Here is a 23887-nt window from a genome sequence, read left to right on the forward strand (position 1 = left end):
CAGTCATTTCTCATAACTACCGCCTCTCCCTGCTATGGTAGCCGTGGGGATAGTCACTTCTCGTAGCTACAGCGTAGGCTTTGTCTCTTTCGCAGCCACTACAACAGTCATCAATCCCTAAGTAGAGTTCAAGACTAACAAGCTTTATGGGAACTGAAGCTGTAAGACAGCTTTAATGCTTATTTTCTAATACCATACATGGGACCAAGAACTCAGCCACCTCCAGATGAACACAAAGCAGCATTAGAAGTTTCACAGTAGAAAACATTACTAACTTTCTAGTAGCCAAAAATGGAACTGTCACTAGAATGTCTCCTAAATACTTTTGCACTTTATTTGAAAAGCAAAGAGAGAGAAGAAAGAGAGAAAAGAAAGAAAGAAAGGCAGAGAGAGAACAAGCGAGTGCATGCAGAGGGAGAAGACAGGAGAGAAATCTTCCATCTGCTGGTTCTTTTCCCAAATGCCCACAACAGCGAGGCTGGGCCAGGCCGAGACCAGGAGCCTGGAGCTCCATCCTGAGCCATCACCGCTGCCCTCCAGAGCGCGCATGAGCAGGAAGCTGGATCAGATCAACCAGCACTGCACTCGGATACAGAGATGGGCATCCAAGTGCTGCGCCTCATACCCGCCCCTAGAATTTCTGAAGAACCTGGAAAAAGAAGTTTGTTTTTCCTAAGCAATCTGCACTGTTCACAGCAGAGGAAACATCCAAGCCAGAGAAAGGCGCCAGCTCTGACGTGTTCAGAATGTCCCCAGTACTTCCTGCTCTTTCCCAGCCACGCCTCTCCAGCCAGCCCTTCTCCCGCCCCAGCCTGCCAAGGGCAGTTTCTCGCCTACCACTTTATGAAGTATTAAGAAAAGGGATTTTTGCTAATTATGACATACACATTTAAGAAGTTTAACTTGCTCACCTAGAAAAGTAAATACTGTAGAATTATAGAACCCACAAACATTTCAACTTCTCTAAAGAGCCAGATTCTAGAGAACCAACCAATTCCTCAGACACAGGACAGGACAAGGTCTCTGGGTGACAAGCCCTGAGGTGACCCTGAGCACTGCCGCTCTGCCGCACCCTGTGCCTCTGCCCTGTCCAGCCGGGAGCAGCCCGCAGGAGCCGATGGCCAATTCTAGCACAGCAGACTGGGGCCAATGGCTGCCCAGGAAGGCAGGAAGTGCTGGACCATGTGGTAGGAATGAGAATACTTGGCATTCGAAAAACCCTGAAGTAAACTCAAAAGACACAAAAAGCAAACACCCCAGAAATACCCAAGGTACTTCAAAAAGAATTTAGAAAAATGGAATTAAAACATAAATTTTGGTGCAAAAAAACATTGAAATTTATGCATAATTTTCTGATAACAGGCCTTTTACACCAATCTTTTAAAATACCTTCCCACACAAAATGTGACCATCATCACTGCACTAAATGAACACAAACCTGGGCTTATCCTAGAATTGTGAAAACAAGGAACAATGCATTAAGAAATGCTATATTTTTAAGAATTCAAAGCAATGAGTACCTCAGTACACATTAATTTTAAAACATCAGAAAATTGATAATAGAAAAGACTCTTTTTAAAGATTTTATTATTGATTTATTTATTTGAGAGGTAGAGTTACAGACAGTGAAAGGGAGAGACACAGAGAGAGGTCTTCTTTCCGTTGGATCACTCCCCAAATGGCCTCAACAGCCAGAGCTGTGCCGATCCAAAGGAGCTTCTTTCTGGTCTCCCATGTGGGTGCAGGGGCCCAAGCACTTGAGCCATCTTCTGCTGCTTTCCCAGGCCACAGCAGAGAGCTGGATTGGAAGAGGAGCAGCCAGGAATTGAACCGGCACCCATATGGGATGCTGGCACCACAGGTGGAGGATTAACCTATTGTGCCACGGCACTGGCCCCGAAAGAAAAGACTTACAGGGCTGGCGTCGTAGCATAATAGGTTAAGCCACCACCGCAACGCTGCCATCCTACATGGGAGACGGTTCTAGTCCTGGCTGCTCCACTTCTGATCCAGCTCCCTTCTACAGCCTGGGAAAGCAGCAGAAGATGGCCCCTCTGCTTGGGGCCCTGGACCCATGTAGCAGACTTGGAAGACATTTCTGGCTCCTGGCTTTAGCCTGGCCCAGTCCCAGCCATTGTGGCCATTTGAGGAGTGAACTATCAGATGGAAGATGGATCTCTTCCTCTCCCTTTGTAACTTTGCCTTTCAAATTAAAAAAAAAAACAAAAAACTTTAAATATTAATTCAACATGGTGATTAAAAAGCATCTGACTCTATATCAAACACAAAAGACATGTAATATTTAAGGTTTTTACCACTTACTTGGGAAAACTGAGTAGAAGATACCACCAAAAGGTGGCTGTAATTTTTAGACAATTAGGACAATGTTACAACAAAATGGTACACAACGAAATAAATGACCACAGATGATATCTGAGAAAAGTGTTAATATATATACACTTCCAAATTCTTAATGTATATTAAAGAAATGTCTTGGGGGCTGGCACTGTGGCACAGTGGGTAAAGCTACCACCTGCAGTGCCGGCACCCTATATGAGAGCCAGTTCAAGTCCTGGCTTCTCCCTTCCGATCCAGCTCTCTGCTGTGGCCTGGGAAAGCAGTGGAAGGTGGCCCAAGTCCTTGGGCCCCTGCACCCACGTGGGAGACCTGGAGGAAGCTCCTGGCTTCAGATCCATGCAGCTCCTCCAGCTGCTGCAGCCAATTGAGGAGTGAACTAGTAGATAGAAGACCTCTCTCTCTCTCTCCCTCTGCCTCTCCGCTCTCTGTAACTCCAACTTTCAAATAAATAAATACAACTTAAAAAAAAAAAAAAAAGCCACTGCCTGCAACACTGGCATTTCATATGGGCTCCAGTTCAAGTCCCAGCTGCTCCACTTCGATCCAGCTCCCTGCTACTGAGCCTGGAATAGCAGCAGAAGATGGCCCCTGTGTTTGAGCCACTGCCACCCATGTGGGAGAGCCCTAGAAGCTCCTGGCTCCTGGCTGAGGCCTGGCCCCGCCCAGCTCTGGCAGGTGCAGCCACGGGAGGAATGACGCAGCAGATGAAGATCTTTACAAACACTGAGAAGCACTCAGCGCTCCTGGCTCGGGCTCCAGAGCTCAGTGGTGAGCAGCACACTGGCCTCCTGCCTCTGGTGAAGCCCCCTGCACCCCTGGCCCTCCCTGGCCACCGGTCCATGTCTGCATGACAGGCGGGGTCCCACCTCCTGAGAGCCCGGCTCCGGCGTCCTGCTCTGACAACACACACGAGCACACACAGCTTGACACGCTCAGGTGTTACGGATGTTAAGGTGCTGGGAAGCTGCTGCATGCACACGGTGAAGCAGACAGAGGGCTTTGCTAAGGCTACAAACCGGCAATTCCGGACGCAACACAGCCTCCCCGAGGCCACCCAGAAACCACCAGGGCTACAGGGCAAAGGCTTCAAATGAGCGAGGAAGTCCAGGGCTCAGGAACAACAGAGCGGAAGGGACTGGACGCACAGAACGCCCTCCAGGACATGGGCCCATCCAGACTCTCAACCCCCAAGTCCCGGGAGCAGGAGGCCCCGTCCAAGCTACAGTGCAGACTGAGGTGGGCCCACCCCAGCCACGTCACACGACGCAGAGCGGGAGCTGTCTCTTAGGGCACTTTGGCTCTATGCATGAACTTCCTTCAAATGTTTAACTTCTTTAGGGTCCATGACACCAATAACATTTAAATAAATAAACATTTAGTATTATGAAATATGCTTTTTAAGTTTCAAAAAACTCAAAGAAAGAGATTAAAGCATCTATAAAAAACAAACTTTTATATTCTTGGCTTGCTTTCTGAAGCTGGTCTCCGTGGGCGAGGGCCACATGAGACGTGTGCTGCCCGGCACGAGTACACGGCTTTCACGTGCCAACGCCCCGGGCGGCGTCTTACGTCTTCTCATTCATAAGGAACAGCACAGACGGTAACAGGAATTTACCTCTGAAGTTACTAGCACTGAAGCTGGCTAATACAACCAGTACATCTCTTAAAGTCTTTAATTTTTAAAGTTTTCAATTTAGTGAAAAAAAATCTAGAGACAAGCCAAGGTTCAACACAGCACTAACTGAATCTCACAAAAATTAAATGTTTTATTCTAAACAGACGCAAAAATCCTACCGATAATGTTTCTAAGACTTCTAATACTTAAGTTTTAAAAGCATCTAATCTATTAAAATTTAGTAGATTTAGTCAAATTTGATCTTTAGGGGAGGAAGAAAAAGCAGCCGGGGCCTGACCACTGTGCTGTGTGCTGCGAGGGGTGGCAGGGTGAAGGCCAGCGGGGTGCCGCGGCCTGGGCTGTGGCAGAATACAGACGCCGGAAGGAAACCAAGTTTAACCTCTGAGGAACAATCCCAACTTCTCCAAAAAACAGTTTGATATTTTTCTCGGATAAAAAGCTTGCTAGTATGTGCATTATCATCCATTTAAAAGGAAAATAGATATTGCCAACAAAACAGGAATTTTCTAATTAAAACTGAGAGCACAGTTTTAAAATCTGACACTAGGATTTCCCCTGGATAAAAACTGACACATCATGTCTGTTTCATGGGACCATCAATCCTCGGCACGGGTCAGAGGTGACACTGCACGGAGAGGTACAGCTGGGCCTGCGGGGGCCCAGGACTCGCGGGTCACAGGGGTCTCAGCACAGGCTGCTTTCCCTGGCTCCTCCATTGTTACCTGGTCACCAGCCTTCTGCCCGCTTGTCTTCTTCTTACCTTGTCCTTTATACCTTGGTATCTGAGCACGAGAATAAAAGGACATTTTACCAAAGCGTACAAGTCTTTAAAAATAAACTAACTCATTAACAAACCAGTAAAGATTCCTATCAGAAAATTTCTTAAAAATGGAAGATCTAATTTACATGCTCCCCTTCAAGCCTGCATTTCTGCGTCCTTTATTAACTACTCCTAAAGTGGCTCCACTCACGGCTGACTGGTTTCCACAGGCACTGGCGGCTAGCCTACGCCTGCTCAGCGTCTCGGGTGAGACTCTGGCACACCACGTTAGCTTGCTGCGCTCTAGGCTGCCTCACGGAGGCGCTCCTGAGGAGACCGTGCTGTGGCCGCGTCTGCCCAGCGTCAGGGCCCCAGCGCCTCTGGGAGCTGCGGCCGAGGAGCCACCAGGGAGAAGAGGCAGAGCGAGGGCAGGGAAAGTGCTGGACTCCCGAGTGCACACCCTGAGGACTACGGGGGACCGCGCCTCACAGAGGACCTTGCGGGTCTCTGCGGTTGCCACTGCCACTTGGGGAAATGGAGACTGCAGAAAATGACACAGGCGGCAGAGGTGTGGTGCCCCCTGGAGGACAAATGTTCTCTAGCACCAGAAATTATCACGGCTTCTCCAAGAATCTGGTGCATTTCCAAACTCGCTTAAAACACTTAACATTCATAGGTCTTAAAAAATAAAAATCCTGGGGCAGGTGTTTATCCCCGCAGTTGGATGCCCTGCCCCACCCTGGAGTAGCCGGGTTCGATGCCCAGCTCCTGACTTTAACTTCCTCCCACACACACCCCGGCTCCCAGCGCTGGCCCAGTCTCAGCCATTGAGGGCATCTGGGGGAATGAACTAGAGCTCACCTGCTCTCTCCCTAACAAAAACGAACAAAAAATCTTTCATCAGACAGACTTTGATACTGTATCTTGAGACGCATCCTAAGTTAGTATCGCTAACCTGCTTTAAAAACACTGATCTGCTTAGATCAGAACTCCCTGACCGCTCAGAGAGAGGAACTGACGCTATCTGAGCACATTCACAGCTTCATGGAAAATAAACACCCCCCTCCCCCGCCCCGCGGAGGGGGACGAGTCCTGTCAAGGGCCACAGGGATAGCTACAGCACCACTCACAGGGATAGCTATAGCACACTCGCAGGGATAGCTACAGCACACTCGCAGGGATAGCTACAGCACACTCACAGGGATAGTTACAGCACACTCACAGGGATAGCTACAGCACACTCACAGGGATAGCTACAGCACACTCACAGGGATAGCTACAGCACACTCACAGGGATAGTTACAGCACACTCACAGGGATAGCTACAGCACACTCACAGGGATAGCTACAGCACCACTCACAGGGATAGCTACAGCACCACTCACAGGGATAGTTACAGCACACTCACAGGGATAGCTACAGCACACTCACAGGGATAGCTACAGCACCACTCACAGGGATAGCTACAGCACCACTCACAGGGATAGCTACAGCACCACTCACAGGGATAGCTACAGCACCACTCACAGGGATAGCTACAGCACACTCACAGGGATAGCTACAGCACACTCACAGGGATAGCTACAGCACCACTCACAGGGATAGCTACAGCACCACTCACAGGGATAGCTACAGCACACTCACAGGGATAGCTACAGCACCACTCACAGGGATAGCTACAGCACACTCACAGGGATAGTTACAGCACACTCACAGGGATAGCTACAGCACACTCACAGGGATAGCTACAGCACACTCACAGGGATAGCTACAGCACCACTCACAGGGATAGCTACAGCACACTCACAGGGATAGCTACAGCACACTCACAGGGATAGCTACAGCACACTCACAGGGATAGCTACAGCACACTCACAGGGAGAGCTACAGCACCACTCACAGGGATAGCTACAGCACACTCACAGGGATAGCTACAGCACACTCACAGGGATAGCTACAGCACACTCACAGGCCATCCCACAGTATCCGCTTCAGAACCAGCCTGCCATCAACTTGTTGCATCCTGAATCCTGCTGCAGCTGTCCTGGCAGGGCCACACCCAGTGACCTCGGGGCCTCACACGGCACAGGCCTCACTGCCCACCCTCCCCACAGGGCTCGGGGCCTCACTGCCCACCCTCCTCACAGGGCTCGGGCCTCACTGCCCACCCTCCTCACAGGGCTCGGGCCTCACTGCCCACCCTCCTCACAGGGCTCGGGCCTCACTGCCCACCCTCCCCACAGGGCTCGGGGCCTCATTGCCCACCCTCCTCACAGGGCTCGGGCCTCACACCACCCACCCTCCTCACAGGGCTCGGGGCCTCACACCGCCCACCCTCCTCACAGGGCTCGGGCCTCACTGCCCACCCTCCTCACAGGGCTCGGGCCTCACTGCCCACCCTCCTCACAGGGCACAGGCCTCACTGCCCACCCTCCCCACAGGGCTCGGGGCCTCACTGCCCACCCTCCTCACAGGGCTCGGGGCCTCACTGCCCACCCTCCCCACAGGGCTCGGGGCCTCACTGCCCACCCTCCTCACAGGGCTCGGGGCCTCACACCGCCCACCCTCCTCACAGGGCTCGGGCCTCACTGCCCACCCTCCTCACAGGGCTCGGGCCTCACTGCCCACCCTCCTCACAGGGCTCGGGCCTCACTGCCCACCCTCCTCACAGGGCTCGGGCCTCACTGCCCACCCTCCTCACAGGGCACAGGCCTCACTGCCCACCCTCCCCACAGGGCTCGGGGCCTCACTGCCCACCCTCCTCACAGGGCTCGGGGCCTCACTGCCCACCCTCCCCACAGGGCTCGGGGCCTCACTGCCCACCCTCCTCACAGGGCTCGGGGCCTCACACCGCCCACCCTCCTCACAGGGCTCGGGCCTCACTGCCCACCCTCCTCACAGGGCTCGGGCCTCACTGCCCACCCTCCTCACAGGGCTCGGGCCTCACTGCCCACCCTCCTCACAGGGCTCGGGCCTCACTGCCCACCCTCCCCACAGGGCTCGGGGCCTCATTGCCCACCCTCCTCACAGGGCTCGGGGCCTCACACTGCCCACCCTCCTCACAGGGCTCGGGGCCTCACTGCCCACCCTCCTCACAGGGCTCGGGGCCTCATTGCCCACCCTCCTCACAGGGCTCGGGGCCTCACACTGCCCACCCTCCTCACAGGGCTCGGGCCTCACTGCCCACCCTCCTCACAGGGCTCGGGCCTCACTGCCCACCCTCCCCACAGGGCTCGGGGCCTCACTGCCCACCCTCCTCACAGGGCTCGGGCCTCACACCACCCACCCTCCTCACAGGGCTCTGGCCTCACTGCCCACCCTCCCCACAGGGCTCTGGCCTCACTGCCCACCCTCCTCACAGGGCTCGGGCCTCACTGCCCACCCTCCTCACAGGGCTCGGGGCCTGACACCGCCCACCCTGGACAGGCTCTTTCACCTGCAACTGAAGGAATTTCTAAATTTACTCAGGACCTCGTTCTGTCACCAGGCTACTGTGAGCATCAGAGAAAAAAATCCTCAAAACACAGGCCTTCTCTGCTGGCCCAGGCTGCCTAGAAAGCTCGGCGGGAACACTGCAGCTACGTGGTGGGCCCTCTCCTTGGTTAGAAACACGGCAGGGAGCTTCTCTGGGTTTCTAAGAAAATGAAAAGGAGCCAGAGCATCGAGGAACATACAATCAGCAACAGCGATCACGCAGCCAGTCTCTGGTCCTGGAGGCTGAGAACACACTCAGGTAGCCAGGGAGTCACGGCTCACCCGGCGCCTTTTAGTCAAGGCGCACCCGGAACCTGCACAGAGCCTGCCCCACGCAACGCGCTCCACAGAGCAGAAACCACAAACCTGACCCGCGACGACTGCTGGAATCCGAGCCCGAGTGCGTGCTGGGAGGCGACCAGGTGCCGAGGGCAGAGCCCGCACCCTCCACCGCCGTGAGGACACACGGAAGGCACAGGTCTGACCCCGGCACTGGGCCTTCCGGGCCGGCCCACGGTGCTGGGTCTGTGGTGTTCTCAGGGCACTAAGACACGACCCACACGCGCCCCGGGCCACGCCAGCTGGTGCTGCCCTCACCCTGACAACTCTGCCGCCCATCTCCTGATTCGCTCCGGAATCATGCACATCCAGGCCCTCAAACTCCAGAGTCCAACTCAGCTTCTCCTCCCGTACGCCACAATCTCAGAATGGGGTCTCCTCTTTACGATTCATAAACACAACAGATAAACAAACCTAACAGAACGCATTTTCTTACAGATCCCAAAGTAGTTCACGCACGTAAGAAACCATCATAGTTTACTATTCCAAACCTGATCATCCAACTGGAAGTCCACACTAATCAACACAAAGACTTTATATTCTAGAACCTGCTTTTATTTTCCTAAGCTAAGAATAAAATTAATCTTCCTTACTAATGAAAGAAAAATTCAAGATATCACAAGTCCAAATATTCTAGTATTGTTAACTGTATTTCTTCCCATAAGCATGAAATTCAAAATACTACCAACAAAGCCAAAGAATAAGCTTTTAAAAATACATAAAGAGAAAAAAATACCTCAAGAAACCAAACAGCTCTGTGTTAGAAAAAACAATCAGAGAAAACAGATTTTGTTAGGAAGAAAACAAGCAGAGCCCAGAGGAGTCGCTGCAGAGGCCGGGAGACTCACCTTACTGGGGGTGGTCTGGGAACTTGTTTTTGCTTCTGGCGACTTTGGTGGGGAACGTACATCAGACAGATCGGGCACGCCCTGCAAGGGTCACAATTTAAAATCAACACACATCTGAAAACAAAACATGAATACACCAATGGCACTTCAGTGGAACTTTGGCATTTAAAAACGCTAAACGATGTTAACATTTTTATTTTTTCTCATTAATGTAGTAAACACCCCCATTAAATTTTCCCAAACAATTAAAATACACCCAGATTCTAATTACCTACAAAATATTTCACTCAATTACCTTGAACAAGCTACTAGGTCTACACGGAAAACGACGCCAGTCTTCTCTCTCTCTCTCTCTCTCTAAGATTTATTTGAAAGAAGGGTTACAGAGAGAGAGGAAAAGACGAGAGGGATCTTTTAACCACCGATTCCCTCTCCAACTGGCTGCTTGGGCCAAGGCTTGGCTAGGCCACAGCAGGGACCTGGAATCCGCCTGGTCTCCCACGTGGGTGCAGGGCCCCGCGCTGAGGCCACTTCTGCCGCTCTCCCAGGTGCATCAGCAGGGAGCCCGGCTGGAAGCAGAGCAGCTGGGACTTGCGCCACTCGGGACGCCAGTGTGACACTCATAGCTACCTGCTGTGTCACGACCAGGGCCCAGGGCTCCGAATCTCTCCTGCCCAACACCAAGAACAATGTCCATCACACAAGCACAAACTAGAAACCTGTCAGGCAACTTACGGGTGAACAAAACGGAGTACCTGCGCTGAAGAGACAGCCGTGCCCAGACTGACGCCCAGGTGTCTGCCCACCACGGACCCCCTCCCCTCAGCTTGAGTCTGAGCTCTGCAGACAAAACCATCCCTACTCGGAAGCGTCTGCGACCACGTCTCCTGCGACCCTTCCACACTCTGGAAGTGGTAAACATCCACTCTCTTATGGAAACATATCTTTACCTTGAACAGCTCTGAGCCTTTGGGGACAAGTAAGTTTTTTCTTTGAAATGCAGACAGAATTAGAAGAAACAGACAGACAGATCTTCCATCTTCCCCAACTACCCACAACAGCCAGGGCTGGGCCACACCAAAGCCAGGTCCTGGGAACCCAGTCCAGGTCATCACGTGGAGGGCAAGGACCCAGTGCTCGTGCCACCACCTCCTGCCTCCCAGGATGTGCGTCAGCAAGAAGCCAGAGCAGTAGAGAGGGACTCCAGGAGGGACACAGGGTCCACACAGCACCTCCAGGGAGGGACACGGGCATCCACACAGCACCTCCAGGGAGGGACACAGGGTCCACACAGCACCTCCAGGGAGGGACACGGGCATCCACACAGCTCCTCCAGGGAGGGACACAGGGTCCACACAGCTCCTCCAGGGAGGGACACAGGGTCCACACAGCACCTCCAAGAGGGACACAGGGTCCACACAGCACCTCCAAGAGGGACACAGGGTCCACACAGCACCTCCAGGGAGGGACACAGGGTCCACACAGCACCTCCAGGGAGGGACACAGGCATCCACACAGCACCTCCAGGAGGGACACAGGGTCCACACAGCTCCTCCAGGAGGGACACAGGGTCCACACAGCACCTCCAGGGAGGGACACAGGGTCCACACAGCACCTCCAGGGAGGGACACAGGCATCCACACAGCACCTCCAGGAGGGACACAGGGTCCACACAGCTCCTCCAGGAGGGACACAGGGTCCACACAGCACCTCCAGGGAGGGACACGGGCGTCCCCCACAGCACCTCCAGGGAGGGACACAGGGTCCACACAGCACCTCCAGGAGAGACACAGGGTCCACACAGCACCTCCAGGAGGGACACAGGGTCCACACAGCACCACCAGGGAGGGACACAGGGTCCACACAGCACCTCCAGGGAGGGACACAGGGTCCACACAGCACCTCCAGGGAGGGACACAGGGTCCACACAGCACCTCCAGGAGGGACACAGGGTCCACACAGCACCTCCAGGGAGGGACACAGGGTCCACACAGCACCTCCAGGGAGGGACACAGGGTCCACACAGCACCTCCAGGAGGGACACAGGGTCCACACAGCTCCTCCAGGGAGGGACACAGGGTCCACACAGCACCTCCAGGGAGGGACACAGGCATCCACACAGCACCTCCAGGAGGGACACAGGGTCCACACAGCTCCTCCAGGAGGGACACAGGGTCCACACAGCACCTCCAGGGAGGGACACGGGCGTCCCCCACAGCACCTTCAGGGAGGGACACAGGGTCCACACAGCTCCTCCAGGAGGGACACAGGGTCCAACAGCACCTCCAGGAGGGACACAGGGTCCACACAGCACCTCCAGGGAGGGACACAGGGTCCACACAGCACCTCCAGGGAGGGACACAGGGTCCACACAGCACCTCCAGGGAGGGACACAGGGTCCACACAGCACCTCCAGGAGGGACACAGGGTCCACACAGCACCTCCAGGGAGGGACACAGGGTCCACACAGCACCTCCAGGGAGGGACACAGGGTCCACACAGCACCTCCAGGAGGGACACAGGGTCCACACAGCTCCTCCAGGGAGGGACACAGGGTCCACACAGCACCTCCAGGAGGGACACAGGGTCCACACAGCTCCTCCAGGAGGGACACAGGGTCCACACAGCACCTCCAGGAGGGACACAGGGTCCACACAGCTCCTCCAGGGAGGGACACAGGGTCCACACAGCACCTCCAGGGAGGGACACAGGGTCCACACAGCACCTCCAGGAGGGACACAGGGTCCACACAGCACCTCCAAGGAGGGACACAGGTGACCACACAGCACCTCCAGGAGGGACACAGGGTCCACACAGCACCTCCAGGGAGGGACACAGGGTCCACACAGCTCCTCCAGGGAGGGACACAGGGTCCACACAGCTCCTCCAGGAGGGACACAGCGTCCACACAGCACCTCCAGGGAGGGACACAGGGTCCACACAGCACCTCCAAGAGGGACACAGGTGACCACACAGCACCTCCAGGAGGGACACGGGGTCCACACAGCACCTCCAGGGAGGGACACAGGGTCCACACAGCACCTCCAGGGAGGGACACAGGGTCCACACAGCACCTCCAAGAGGGACACAGGTGACCACACAGCACCTCCAGGAGGGACACGGGGTCCACACAGCACCTCCAGGGAGGGACACAGGGTCCACACAGCACCTCCAGGGAGGGACACAGGTGACCACACAGCACCTCCAGGAGGGACACAGGGTCCACAGAGCACCTCCAGGAGGGACACAGGGTCCACACAGCACCTCCAGGGAGGGACACAGGGTCCACAAGGCACCTCCAGGAGGGACACAGGGTCCACACAGCACCTACAGGAGGGACACGGGGTCCACACAGCACCTCCAGGGAGGGACACGGGGTCCACACAGCACCTCCAGGAGGGACACAGGTGACCACACAGCATCTCCAGGAGGGACACGGGGTCCACACAGCACCTCCAGGAGGGACACAGGGTCCACACAGCACCTCCAGGAGGGACACAGGCATCCACACAGCACCTCTTGGAGGGACACAGGGTCCACACAGCTCCTCCAGGAGGGACACAGGGTCCACACAGCACCTCCAGGAGGGACACAGGGTCCACACAGCTCCTCCAGGAGGGACACAGGGTCCACACAGCACCTCCAGGAGGGACACAGGGTCCACACAGCTCCTCCAGGAGGGACACAGGGTCCACACAGCTCCTCCAGGAGGGACACAGGGTCCACACAGCACCTCCAGGAGGGACACAGGGTCCACACAGCACCTCCAGGGAGGGACACAGGGTCCACACAGCTCCTCCAGGAGGGACACAGGGTCCACACAGCTCCTCCAGGGAGGGACACAGGGTCCACACAGCACCTCCAGGGAGGGACACAGGTGACCACACAGCACCTCCAGGAGGGACACAGGGTCCACACCGCTCCTCCAGGAGGGACACAGGGTCCAAACAGCTCCTCCAGGAGGGACACAGGCGTCCACACAGCTCCTCCAGGAGGGACACAGGGTCCACACTGCTCCTCCAGGAGGGACACAGGCGTCCACACAGCACCTCCAGGAGGGACACAGGGTCCACACAGCACCTCCAGGGAGGGACACAGGGTCCACACAGCTCCTCTAGGAGGGACACAGGGTCCACACAGCTCCTCCAGGGAAGGACACGGTGTCCACACAGCACCTCCAGGAGGGACACAGGCATCCACACAGCACCTCCAGGAGGGACACAGGGTCCACACAGCACCTCCAGGGAGGGACACAGGGTCCACACAGCTCCTCCAGGAGGGACACAGGGTCCACACAGCTCCTCCAGGAGGGACACAGGGTCCACACAGCACCTCCAGGGAGGGACACAGGGTCCACACAGCACCTCCAGGAGGGACACAGGGTCCACACAGCACCTCCAGGAGGGACACAGGGTCCACACAGCACCTCCAGGAGGGACACAGGGTCCACACAGCACCTCCAGGGAGGGACACAGGGTCCACACAGCACCTCCAGGGAGGGACACAGGTGACCACACAGCACCTCCAGGAGGGACACAGGGTCCACACAGCACCTCCAGGAGGGACACAGGGTCCACACAGCTCCTCCAGGGAGGGACACAGGGTCCACACAGCTCCTCCAGGAGGGACACAGGGTCCACACAGCACCTCCAGGGAGGGACACAGGGTCCACACAGCACCTCCAGGGAGGGACACAGGGTCCACACAGCACCTCCAGGAGGGACACAGGGTCCACACAGCACCTCCAGGGAGGGACACAGGGTCCACAAGGCACCTCCAGGGAGGGACACAGGGTCCACAAGGCACCTCCAGGGAGGGACACAGGGTCCACACAGCACCTCCAGGAGGGACACGGGGTCCACACAGCACCTCCAGGAGGGACACGGGTCCACACAGCACCTCCAGGAGGGACACAGGTGACCACACAGCATCTCCAGGAGGGACACGGGGTCCACACAGCACCTCCAGGAGGGACACAGTGTCCACACAGCACCTCCAGGAGGGACACAGGCATCCACACAGCACCTCCAGGGAGGGACACAGGCATCCACACAGCACCTCCAGGAGGGACACAGGGTCCACACAGCTCCTCCAGGGAGGGACACAGGGTCCACACAGCTCCTCCAGGAGGGACACAGGGTCCACACAGCACCTCCAGGGAGGGACACAGGGTCCACACAGCACCTCCAGGGAGGGACACAGGGTCCACACAGCACCTCCAGGGAGGGACACAGGGTCCACAAGGCACCTCCAGGGAGGGACACAGGGTCCACACAGCACCTCCAGGAGGGACACGGGGTCCACACAGCACCTCCAGGGAGGGACACGGGGTCCACACAGCACCTCCAGGAGGGACACGGGTCCACACAGCACCTCCAGGAGGGACACAGGTGACCACACAGCATCTCCAGGAGGGACACGGGGTCCACACAGCACCTCCAGGAGGGACACAGTGTCCACACAGCTCCTCCAGGAGGGACACAGGGTCCACACAGCACCACCAGGGAGGGACACAGGGTCCACACAGCACCTCCAGGAGGGACACAGGCATCCACACAGCACCTCCAGGCAGGGACACAGGCATCCACACAGCACCTCCAGGAGGGACACAGGTGACCACACAGCACCTCCAGGGAGGGACACAGGGTCCACACAGCTCCTCCAGGGAGGGACACAGGCGTCCATACAGCACCTCCAGGAGGGACACAGGGTCCACACAGCACCTCCAGGAGGGACACAGGGTCCACACAGCACCTCCAGGAGGGACACAGGGTCCACACAGCTCCTCCACCTCTGTGGCCGCTCTTGTGTTTTACATCCTGTGTCACAGGCCAACAGCTGGTCAGTGAGAAGCTGCGCTCTGTCCCCTCTCGCTCCCAAATCCAACCCCTTCAAGGTCAGCGACCAAGGACACACAGCGGTGTCTGACCCTTATTACACACGTGTGCGACCTGGGCGTACTCCGTATTTTCCAGGAGCACTCTATGGAAACGTTGTTCGCAGCACGGGCATGACCGCGAGGTGAGACTGAGAAGCAGTGACCAGGGTATGAGACGAAAGCTGGCACAGCGTGCACTTACTTCGCCATTGGCGGGCCCCTTCTCCTTCTGCTGGCAGCGTCGAATCACTTCCAGTAACAAGGGCCCGCCCACAGTACCTTCAGCTTCAATGATTCCTAAGTCCCGGGCTAAATTCTCTCGACCTTCTAGACCTTGGAACTAACAAAGACAGGGAGGTAAATGCACAAAAAATAGCAAGGGTACCTTTAGAGATTAACTATTTTCAGAGTTTACAGACACCTTTTTTAAATAAATTATATTCATTTTTTCTCTGACAGAGACTCCATAACGTCACAACAGAACTGACTACGGTAACGCCAAGGGGTTACCAGGAAGCATCGAGCTCCAGGAAGCAGGCACACCCGGCCTCCTTCAGCTCAGATGCTTCCTAAGTAGAAACGATAATCAGCCCAAATGCAAGAAACTAAGAGGTCAGATAGTAACTTTCGGTTAGTGTTAACTCAACTGTAGCAAAGACGACGTCACAGAATAGATGTAAAAAATCGTGAATCTCACCGTGCTAGTTTCAGGTTGAAAAACGGCCAAGGTAAAGTCAAGGTTGAAAAACTGTAGGAATTCTGCAACAAGACTAGCCACTAAACGGCCTGTAAAAACCAGAAAATGCTGGTGACCAAGCTTTAAGAACTCTGAACTCCATATTAGCAATTAATGGGAGAAAGGGTTTCTAGTTTTTTGTTATCAATTTCTTCTTTGAATAATCTGATTAATGAAAAACCCAAATTTCCCAATTTTTTTCAATAGGATCAGCAATCTGAAACTGCTAGACAACATGACATTTCGTAAATGCACTTCAGTGTTGTGCTTTGGGCAGTGAATGGGCCTTAGCCAGCACCTTCCCAGGACCAGAAATACTAGTAACAACTTAACCACCGCACAACCAGGACCCCGGCGAGGAGCCGTGTCAGTCCCAGGCGCTCTCCCACGGGGGTCAGGACTAGGACTCAGGACGGGGGACCTAAGTGAACGCTTACCATCTTTCGTGTTTAAGAACTTCCTCAGGCTCTCATTGACTAAAGGAGTTTTGTTCTGTTAAAAAAGCGAAATCGTTTGTCATGTATTTTAAGAACAACTACAAAATGTACATTAAAGCTTAATTTTTGGCAAAAATGTAATAAATGGCCATAAAATCATGACAATACATACACAAATCATGGCTCTATGAAATCCATTCCACAGCTCACAGGGTATGCTTTGTACTACTTAATAGCTAGTCAAAGTTAATGAAATTATACCTGAAGATATGTGTTTCTTTTACATTTTCAGATATTTTACAAATCACTACAAAACTGCTTTTAAAGCTAAATATTCCGGGGCTGGGGCTGTGGCACAGCAGCAGGGTTGCCACCTGCAGTGCCAGCATCCCATTTAGGCTCGGGTTCGAGTAACACTTGCTCTACTTCCAACCCAGCTCTCTGCTATGACCTGGAAAGCAACAGAAGACCACAGTCTGATGGAGGAGGACGGGACCACAGTCTGACGGAGGAGGAGGAGGACAGACCACACTCTGACGGAAGAGGACGGGACCACAGTCTGATGGAGGAAGAGGACGGGACCACAGTCTGATGGAGGAAGAGGACGGAACCACACTCTGACGGAAAAGGAGGACGGGACCATGCTGATGGAGGAGGAGGACGGGACCACAGTCTCAGGGAGGAGGAGGACGGGACCATAGTCTGAGGGAGGAGGAGGAGACGGGACCACAGTCTGAGGGAGGAGGAGGACAGGCCCACAGTCTGACAGAGAAGGAGGACGGGACCACAGTCTCAGGGAGGAGGGGGACGGGCCCACAGTCTTAGGGTGGAGGAGGACGGGCCCATAGTCTGAGGGAGGAGGAGTGTGGGGAACAACTCGGACTAGACTAAGTTACTGTAATTAAGACTTATTCTATGCATCTGCTCTCCCACAATATGGCGCTGAGAAGGGAGAAACAGCTTCTGCTCAGCTGCCTCCAGTTCAACCAATAAACTGTAGGACTTGCTCCTGATTGGAGGAGAGCAGCGTACTCGGCATGTGGGTAGCAGAGTTGGGATTGGTGGAAGAGGACTATAAAGGAGGAGAGAGACAACATGCACCAGGAACATCTATCTGAAGGAACACCTGTGCAGCCCCCGAGAGAGCCGGCTGGCGGTGTGCCGCTCCCCTGCGGAAGTGGGGAAAGTGGCCAGGGGGAACCGCCCTTCCACGGAGGTGGAAGGGACAGTAGCCAACCCGGGAAGAACCAGCAGCAAACCCGGGGAGGGCCGAGCAGACAGAAGAACAGCGCAGGGTCCTGTGTCGTTCCTCCACGAAGAGGGGGAGCGACATAATGGTGCCGTGACTCGGATAGGAAACTTAGGAGGGAAGAAACGGGAAGAAGTGGAAAATACCGGAGAGAGAGACTAGCAAAGAGCCTAGGGAAAAGCCGGACGGAAAAGGTGCCGGAAGAAGCTATCGAAAGCCTAGGTATAGACTCGGATACGGACTGTGGGAAAGAAGTTAGGATTTAAAGTGAAAGCAAGAAGAAACTTAGACTCAGATACGGACTGCAGGTTGAAAGTGAAAGTGAAACCTATAAGAAACTTAGACTTGGATACGGACTGTGGGGAGAAGCCAGGAGAAATGAAGGAGGAATATTGTTGGAAGAAAACTTAGGGAAACATACTGGGTAGAGAAAAATGTTAGGGAGGATGAAGCCGCGAGTGCAGGCCGAGGCGGAGACGTAAGCCAGCTTGGAATTCTTCAAGTCAGCCCGGGGAGCAAAAGGCGAAAATCTGGAACCAGAGGCAGAGACGTGGGCCACCAGGTTGGAATTCGCCAGGTTAGTCCGGGGAACTTGGATTGAATGCTAGTGGCGGAGACGTAAGCTGTGCTGTGTGACTCGCGGAAGCTGCCGCGTGCAGAGAGAGCACGGGGCGTGAATAGATAGGGAACGCGGGGCTGGCGTGAGGCCGTGGTGCGGGCGCGAAGGGCGTGGAGACCGCAGAGTGTGCGCGCGAAGCCAAGCCGCGCAGAGCCGGGAGCCCGCTGCAGGGCGGGCGCGGGGAAGCCGCGCAGATGAGAGAAGCGCGGGCTGAAGCGGCTCAGAGCCGGGAAGCCGCCGAGAAGCAGCCTCGGGGCGGGCGCCGGGAAGCCGCAGGGATAAGAGAAACAGAAATTTAGAAGTAAAATGAGAGAAATAGGAATGCTGGTAGATAGAAGTAAAATAGGAGAGATAGGAATGCCCGGAGATAGAGAAATAGAGAAAAATAAGGCCTCCCCTCAACATGGCAATGAGAGAGCTTGGATTTGGTCTGCCTGATTAGGGAGGTGGTGAGCACCTGTGGGCGGCTAGCAGCTTATGCGCCGCAGGTCACCGAAGACAGGCACGAATTAACATCAATAAGTCTCCCCACAATACCGCAATGAGAAGGCTTGGATTCGGTCTGCCTGATTAGGCGATAAGCACCAGCAGGCAGCTCGACCAGAGTATGAGCTGCAGATCACCGAAGATAGGCACGAATCAACACCAGTAAGTCTCCCCACAATACAGCAATGAGAAGGCTTGGATTCGGTTTGCCTGATTGGTAGGGCTTGTAAGCACCTGCAGGCAGTTCTAGCAGAGCAGAGCATGCGCTGCAGGGCACCGAACACAGGCACGCATCAGTGCCTAAAAACCTCTTCACAACATGGCGAAGAGAGGACCCGGATTCGGTCTGCCTGATTGGTAGGGCTTGTAAGCACCTGCAGGCAGTTCTAGCAGAGCAGAGCATGCGCTGCAGGGCACCGAACACAGGCACGCATCAGTGCCTAAAAACCTCTTCACAACATGGCGAAGAGAGGACCCGGATTCGGTCTGCCTGATTGGTAGGGCTTGTAAGCACCTGTGGGCAACTCTAGCAAGCAGAGCAGAGTGTGTGCCGCGGGACACCGAAGACAGGCACGTATCAACGCCAAAAATAAAAAGAAAGGGGGATCTGTGGGGAGCAACTCGGACTAGACTAAGTTACTGGAATTAAGACTTATTCTATGCATCTGCTCTCCCACAATATGGCGCTGGGAGAGGAGGAAACAGCTTCTACACAGCTGCCTCCAGTTCAACCAATAAACTGTAGGATCTGCTCCTGATTGGAGGAGAGCAGCGTACTCGGCGTGTGGGCAGCAGAGTTGGGATTGGTGGAAGAGGACTATAAAGGAGGAGAGAGACAACATGCACCAGGAACATCTATCTGAAGGAACACCTGTGCAGCCCCCGAGAGAGCCGGCCGGCGGTGTGCCGCTCCCCCGCGGAAGTGGGGAATGTGGCAGGGGGAACCGCCCTTCCACGGAGGTGGAAGGGACAGTAGCCAACCCAGGAAGAACCAGCAGCAAACCCGGGGAGGGCCGAGCAGACAGAAGAACAGCGCAGGGTCCTGTGTCGTTCCTCCACGAAGAGGGGGAGCGACAAGGAGGACGGGACCACAGTCTGAAGGAGGAGGAGGACGGGCCCATAGTCTGACGGAGGAGGAGGACGGGCCCACAGTCTGAGGGAGGAGGAGGACGGGCCCACAGTCTGAGGGAGGAGAAGGATGGGCCCACAGTCTGAGGGAGGACGGGCACACAGTCTGAGGGAGGAGGAGGACGGGACCACAGTCTGAGGGAGGAGGGGGACGGGCCCACAGTCTGAGGGAGGAGGAGGAGGACGGGCCCACAGTCTGACGGAGAAGGAGGACGGGACCACAGTCTCAGGGAGGAGGGGGACGGGCCCACAGTCTGAGGGAGGAGGGGGACGGGCCCACAGTCTGAGGGAGGAGGAGGACGGGCCCACAGTCTGAGGGAGGAGGAGGATGGGCCCACAGTCTGAGGGAGGACGGGCACACAGTCTGAGGGAGGAGGAGGACGGGCACACAGTCTGAGGGAGGAGGAGGACGGGCCCACAGTCTGAGGGAAGAGGAGTTTGGGCCCACAGTCTGAGGGAGGAGGAGGACGGGCCCACAGTCTGAGGGAGACCGCGTCCACTCTGCGGGCCACACGTGCGCAGCTTCTCCTGCATTCAGTTTTTCTCTTGTATGAGACGGCCGGCGAGCGGGCGAGAGGAAGGAGGCCAGCGCGGCTCCCCCACCCCCACCGCGCTGGTCTGGGCCGCCCGGGTGGGCGGGCGCCGGCAGGACACCTGCGGCAGAGGCCGCCCCCGCCCCGCCCCCGGCCCCGCCCCGCGCTGGGCTCTCACCTCCACCTTCTCCTGCTCCTCCAGCGCCAGGAACACGGCCGCGCGCAGCTCGGCCTTGGGAAGAGGAGCCCGCGTCAGCGCCCCGCGTCCGCGACCCCCGCCCCGGGCCCAGCCCGCGTCCGCGACCCCCGCCCCGGGGCCCAGCCCGCGTCCGCGACCCCCGCCCCGAGGTCCAGCCCCGCGTCCGCGACCCCGCCCCCGAGGTCCAGCCCGCGTCCGCGACCCCGCCCCCGAGGTCCAGCCCCGCGTCCGCGACCCCCGCCCCCGAGGTCCAGCCCCGCGTCCGCGACCCCCGCCCCGAGGTCCAGCCCCGCGTCCGCGACCCCGCCCCGGGCCCAGCCCGCGTCCGCGACCCCCGCCCCGAGGTCCAGCCCGCGTCCGCGACCCCGCCCCCGAGGTCCAGCCCCGCTCTCGCCGCCCCCGCCCCCGAGGTCCAGCCCGCGTCCGCGACCCCGCCCCCGAGGTCCAGCCCCGCGTCCGCGACCCCCGCCCCCGAGGTCCAGCCCCGCGTCCGCGACCCCCGCCCCGAGGTCCAGCCCCGCGTCCGCGACCCCGCCCCGGGCCCAGCCCGCGTCCGCGACCCCCGCCCCCGAGGTCCAGCCCGCGTCCGCGACCCCCGCCCCCGAGGTCCAGCCCCGCGTCCGCGACCCCCGCCCCCGAGGTCCAGCCCGCGTCCGCGACCCCCGCCCCCGAGGTCCAGCCTGCGTCCGCGACCCCCGCCCCGGGCCCAGCCCCGCTCTCGCCGCCCCCGCCCCCGAGGTCCAGCCCCGCGTCCGCGACCCCCGCCCCGAGGTCCAGCCCCGCGTCCGCGACCCCCGCCCCGAGGTCCAGCCCCGCGCTCGCCGCCCCCGCCCCCGCCCCCGAGGTCCAGCCCCGCGTCCGCGACCCCCGCCCCCGCCCCCGGCCCGGCCCCCGCACGCCGAGCGCGTCCCGCTGTGACGCCCGCGGCCCCCAGGCCCCGCGCCCGCCTCGCCCCGCGGCCCCCAGGCCCGGCGCCCGCCTCGCCCCGCGCCGGGCCAGGCCCCGGCCTCCCGGCCCCACCTTGATGCGGTTCAGGACCCCGCTGTTCTCCAGCGTCTGCACCAGCAGATCCCGCAGCTCCGTGTCCTCCTCGGCCGCCACCGCGGCCGCCGTCGCCGCCATCTTGCTTCTCCAAGACAACCGCCGAAGCCGCGCCGACGGCCAACGGCAGCCGCGGAGGCACACGGCGCACGCGCGGCGCCGCCGACGCCCCGCCCTTTGCGTCGGGGGCGGGGCCGCGGCCGGCGCTGGGGGCGGGGCCTGGAGCGGGGCGGGGCCTCAGGCGCCCGCGGGCCGTGAGGGCGCGCGCACTGGGGCGGGGCTAGGCTGGCCGCCTGCGGTGCTGTCCCAAGTTACGCTTGTGGCGAGGTGCACTGAAATCGGGACCTCCCCAGTCGAGAACGCCCGGCGGCCGGCGGGTGTGAGGGGTGGGCGAAGATTCTAGAAGCCGGGAGGACCCCTCCCCACCCCTGGGATCCCCGCTGATGCTCCCCGCCGCTCCGGGGTCTTGGCTGGCTACTCGACAAGGCCCCAGGCTGCGCCCCTCGCCCCTGCCCGAGGCGGCGCCCACCTGCTGCGCGCTGGCCGCCTCGCCTGCGCCGGGCACCTGCGCTCGCTGGGGGCGGCCGGGGGCGCGGGGCTCCACGTCGGGAGCTGTGGGACTTCCGGTCGCCTGCGTTGTTAGCTGTGGGCTGTCCACGGTCTGTGCCGCTCCCCGCTGAGACAGGACGCAGCGCACCCAGGCCTCCGCTCACCTCTCCCTTTCCGCTCCCTGCTGGCTGTTGGGCCGGGGGCGCAAGGAGGGAGCTCGGTGTGTCCTGCGGTCACGGTCACGCGCGGCTCCAACAGAGCCTGGCTGAGAGGGCGCCCTGTCGGCCCTCCCCGGTCTCCCTCCCAGCCTGCTGTCCGCCCCGCTCTCAGATCCTTTCCTTGGGCTTTGCTCTGGGGCATCCGGGACTGGGACTGCCCGGCACCAGGTCAGCGGGGGCCGGCGGCCCTGGGGGCGCCGGGAGTCCCTGGCACGGCCTCCCAGCTGTGCTGAGTGGCGGTGGGCGGTGGGGCCTCCCAGCTGTGCTGAGTGGCGGTGGGCGGTGGGTGGAGAAGGAGGCGCTGACTTTGGCCGCAGCTCTGGCTCCTGCAGACACGCAGACAACGGTGATATTCAAGACTGGAGTCTCTGTTCTGTAAACCGGTACCAGAGGAAAACATGCAGGGGCTCAAGTCGGCCGAGTCCACCCTAGGCCACCTTCCTACGCCCAGGACGTCACCCTGGTGGCCTGGAGTCAGCGCTGCCGCCGTGGGAATCGGCAGATCCGTCAAAGCGAAGCCGGAACTCAGAGCCAAGGCGTCCCCTGGAGCCCCACCGCGTCCAGCGGACCTGAATCTGAATCTTAACACTTGAAGCCCCCAGACCAGGGCTGGGCAGCGTCCGGCCTGCGGGCCAGAGGAGACCACGGGACCTGGCCAGACCAAAGCCGCTGCAGGCAAGACAGAAGTGCGGTACAGCTGCTCTTTTTTATTTATTTATTTTTATTTTTTCATTATTTATTTATTTATTTATTTATTTTGACAGGCAGAGTGGACAGTGAGAGAGACAGAGAGAAAGGTCTTCCTTTGCCGTTGGTTCACCCTCCAATGGCCGCCGCGGCTGGCGCACCGCGCTGATCCGATGGCAGGAGCCAGGAGCCAGGTGCTTTTCCTGGTCTCCCATGGGGTGCAGGGCCCACGCACTTGGGCCATCCTCCACTGCACTCCCGGGCCACAGCAGAGAGCTGGCCTGGAAGAGGGGCAACCGGGACAGAATCCGGCGCCCCGACCGGGACTAGAACCCGGTGTGCCGGCGCCGCAAGGCAGAGGATTAGCCTAGTGAGCTGCGGCGCCGGCCACAGCTGCTCTTTAAGCCCATCGTTTTGTACGGTCCACGAGTGATGTTATAAATACCCAAGTGGCCCTTGGCCAAAAACAACTGGTCCCCACCCCATTCTAGACGTTTCCAACCTTCCGCCTTCTCAGCTGTGGGATAGTAGGCTACCTCACAGAGGTCGTGGATTGGTTGGAAATTAGCCGTGTTCTTGAGGTTGGGGAGGGACCCATAAGAAGGCAGCGGGGGCTTGGGGACCATCAGGGAAGATGGGTGGACAGACCTGGGGAGAGGGGAGACCCATGGAGTGGGTGGGGTTAAACCAAGGGGAGACGGCGCTGTGGGCC

The 23887-nt window shown here is 58.0% G+C and overlaps 1 protein-coding gene and 1 long non-coding RNA gene across 5 annotated transcripts in view; both read right to left on the reverse strand.

Annotated features, from left to right (window-relative positions):
- CEP43 (centrosomal protein 43) overlaps nt 1-21975 on the reverse strand; it is a 41275-nt gene extending 19300 nt beyond the window's left edge. For 2 of the 4 annotated variants that reach the window (XR_016233526.1, XM_070074587.2), the window contains exons 1-7: nt 21701-21975; nt 20660-20713; nt 16467-16521; nt 15991-16079; nt 15496-15633; nt 9416-9496; nt 4717-4776 (exon numbers count right to left, since the gene is read on the reverse strand). Coding sequence is in view for 2 of the 4 variants with exons in the window: in XM_070074587.2 (XP_069930688.1) it covers nt 4717-4776; nt 9416-9496; nt 15496-15633; nt 15991-16079; nt 16467-16521; nt 20660-20713; nt 21701-21802 (579 nt within the window). In the remaining 2 variants the exon portion in view is untranslated. The remainder of the gene's footprint in view (nt 1-4716; nt 4777-9415; nt 9497-15495; nt 15634-15990; nt 16080-16466; nt 16522-20659; nt 20714-21700) is intronic. The other 2 variants (XR_016233527.1, XM_070074588.2) reach the window with 1 other exon arrangement.
- Nucleotides 316-2836, reverse strand: LOC149126373 (uncharacterized). The gene is made up of 2 exons (XR_016233528.1): nt 1875-2836; nt 316-911 (listed from the first exon to the last, which is right to left on the reverse strand). It is a non-coding gene; the product is annotated as an uncharacterized LOC149126373 (long non-coding RNA).
- Nucleotides 21976-23887: the final 1912 nt, after the last annotated feature.

The sequence above is a fragment of the Oryctolagus cuniculus genome, chromosome 5 (genome assembly GCF_051225735.1).
Source record: "Oryctolagus cuniculus isolate XC-2025 breed Fujian yellow rabbit chromosome 5, ASM5122573v1, whole genome shotgun sequence".
NCBI lineage: Eukaryota > Metazoa > Chordata > Mammalia > Lagomorpha > Leporidae > Oryctolagus > Oryctolagus cuniculus.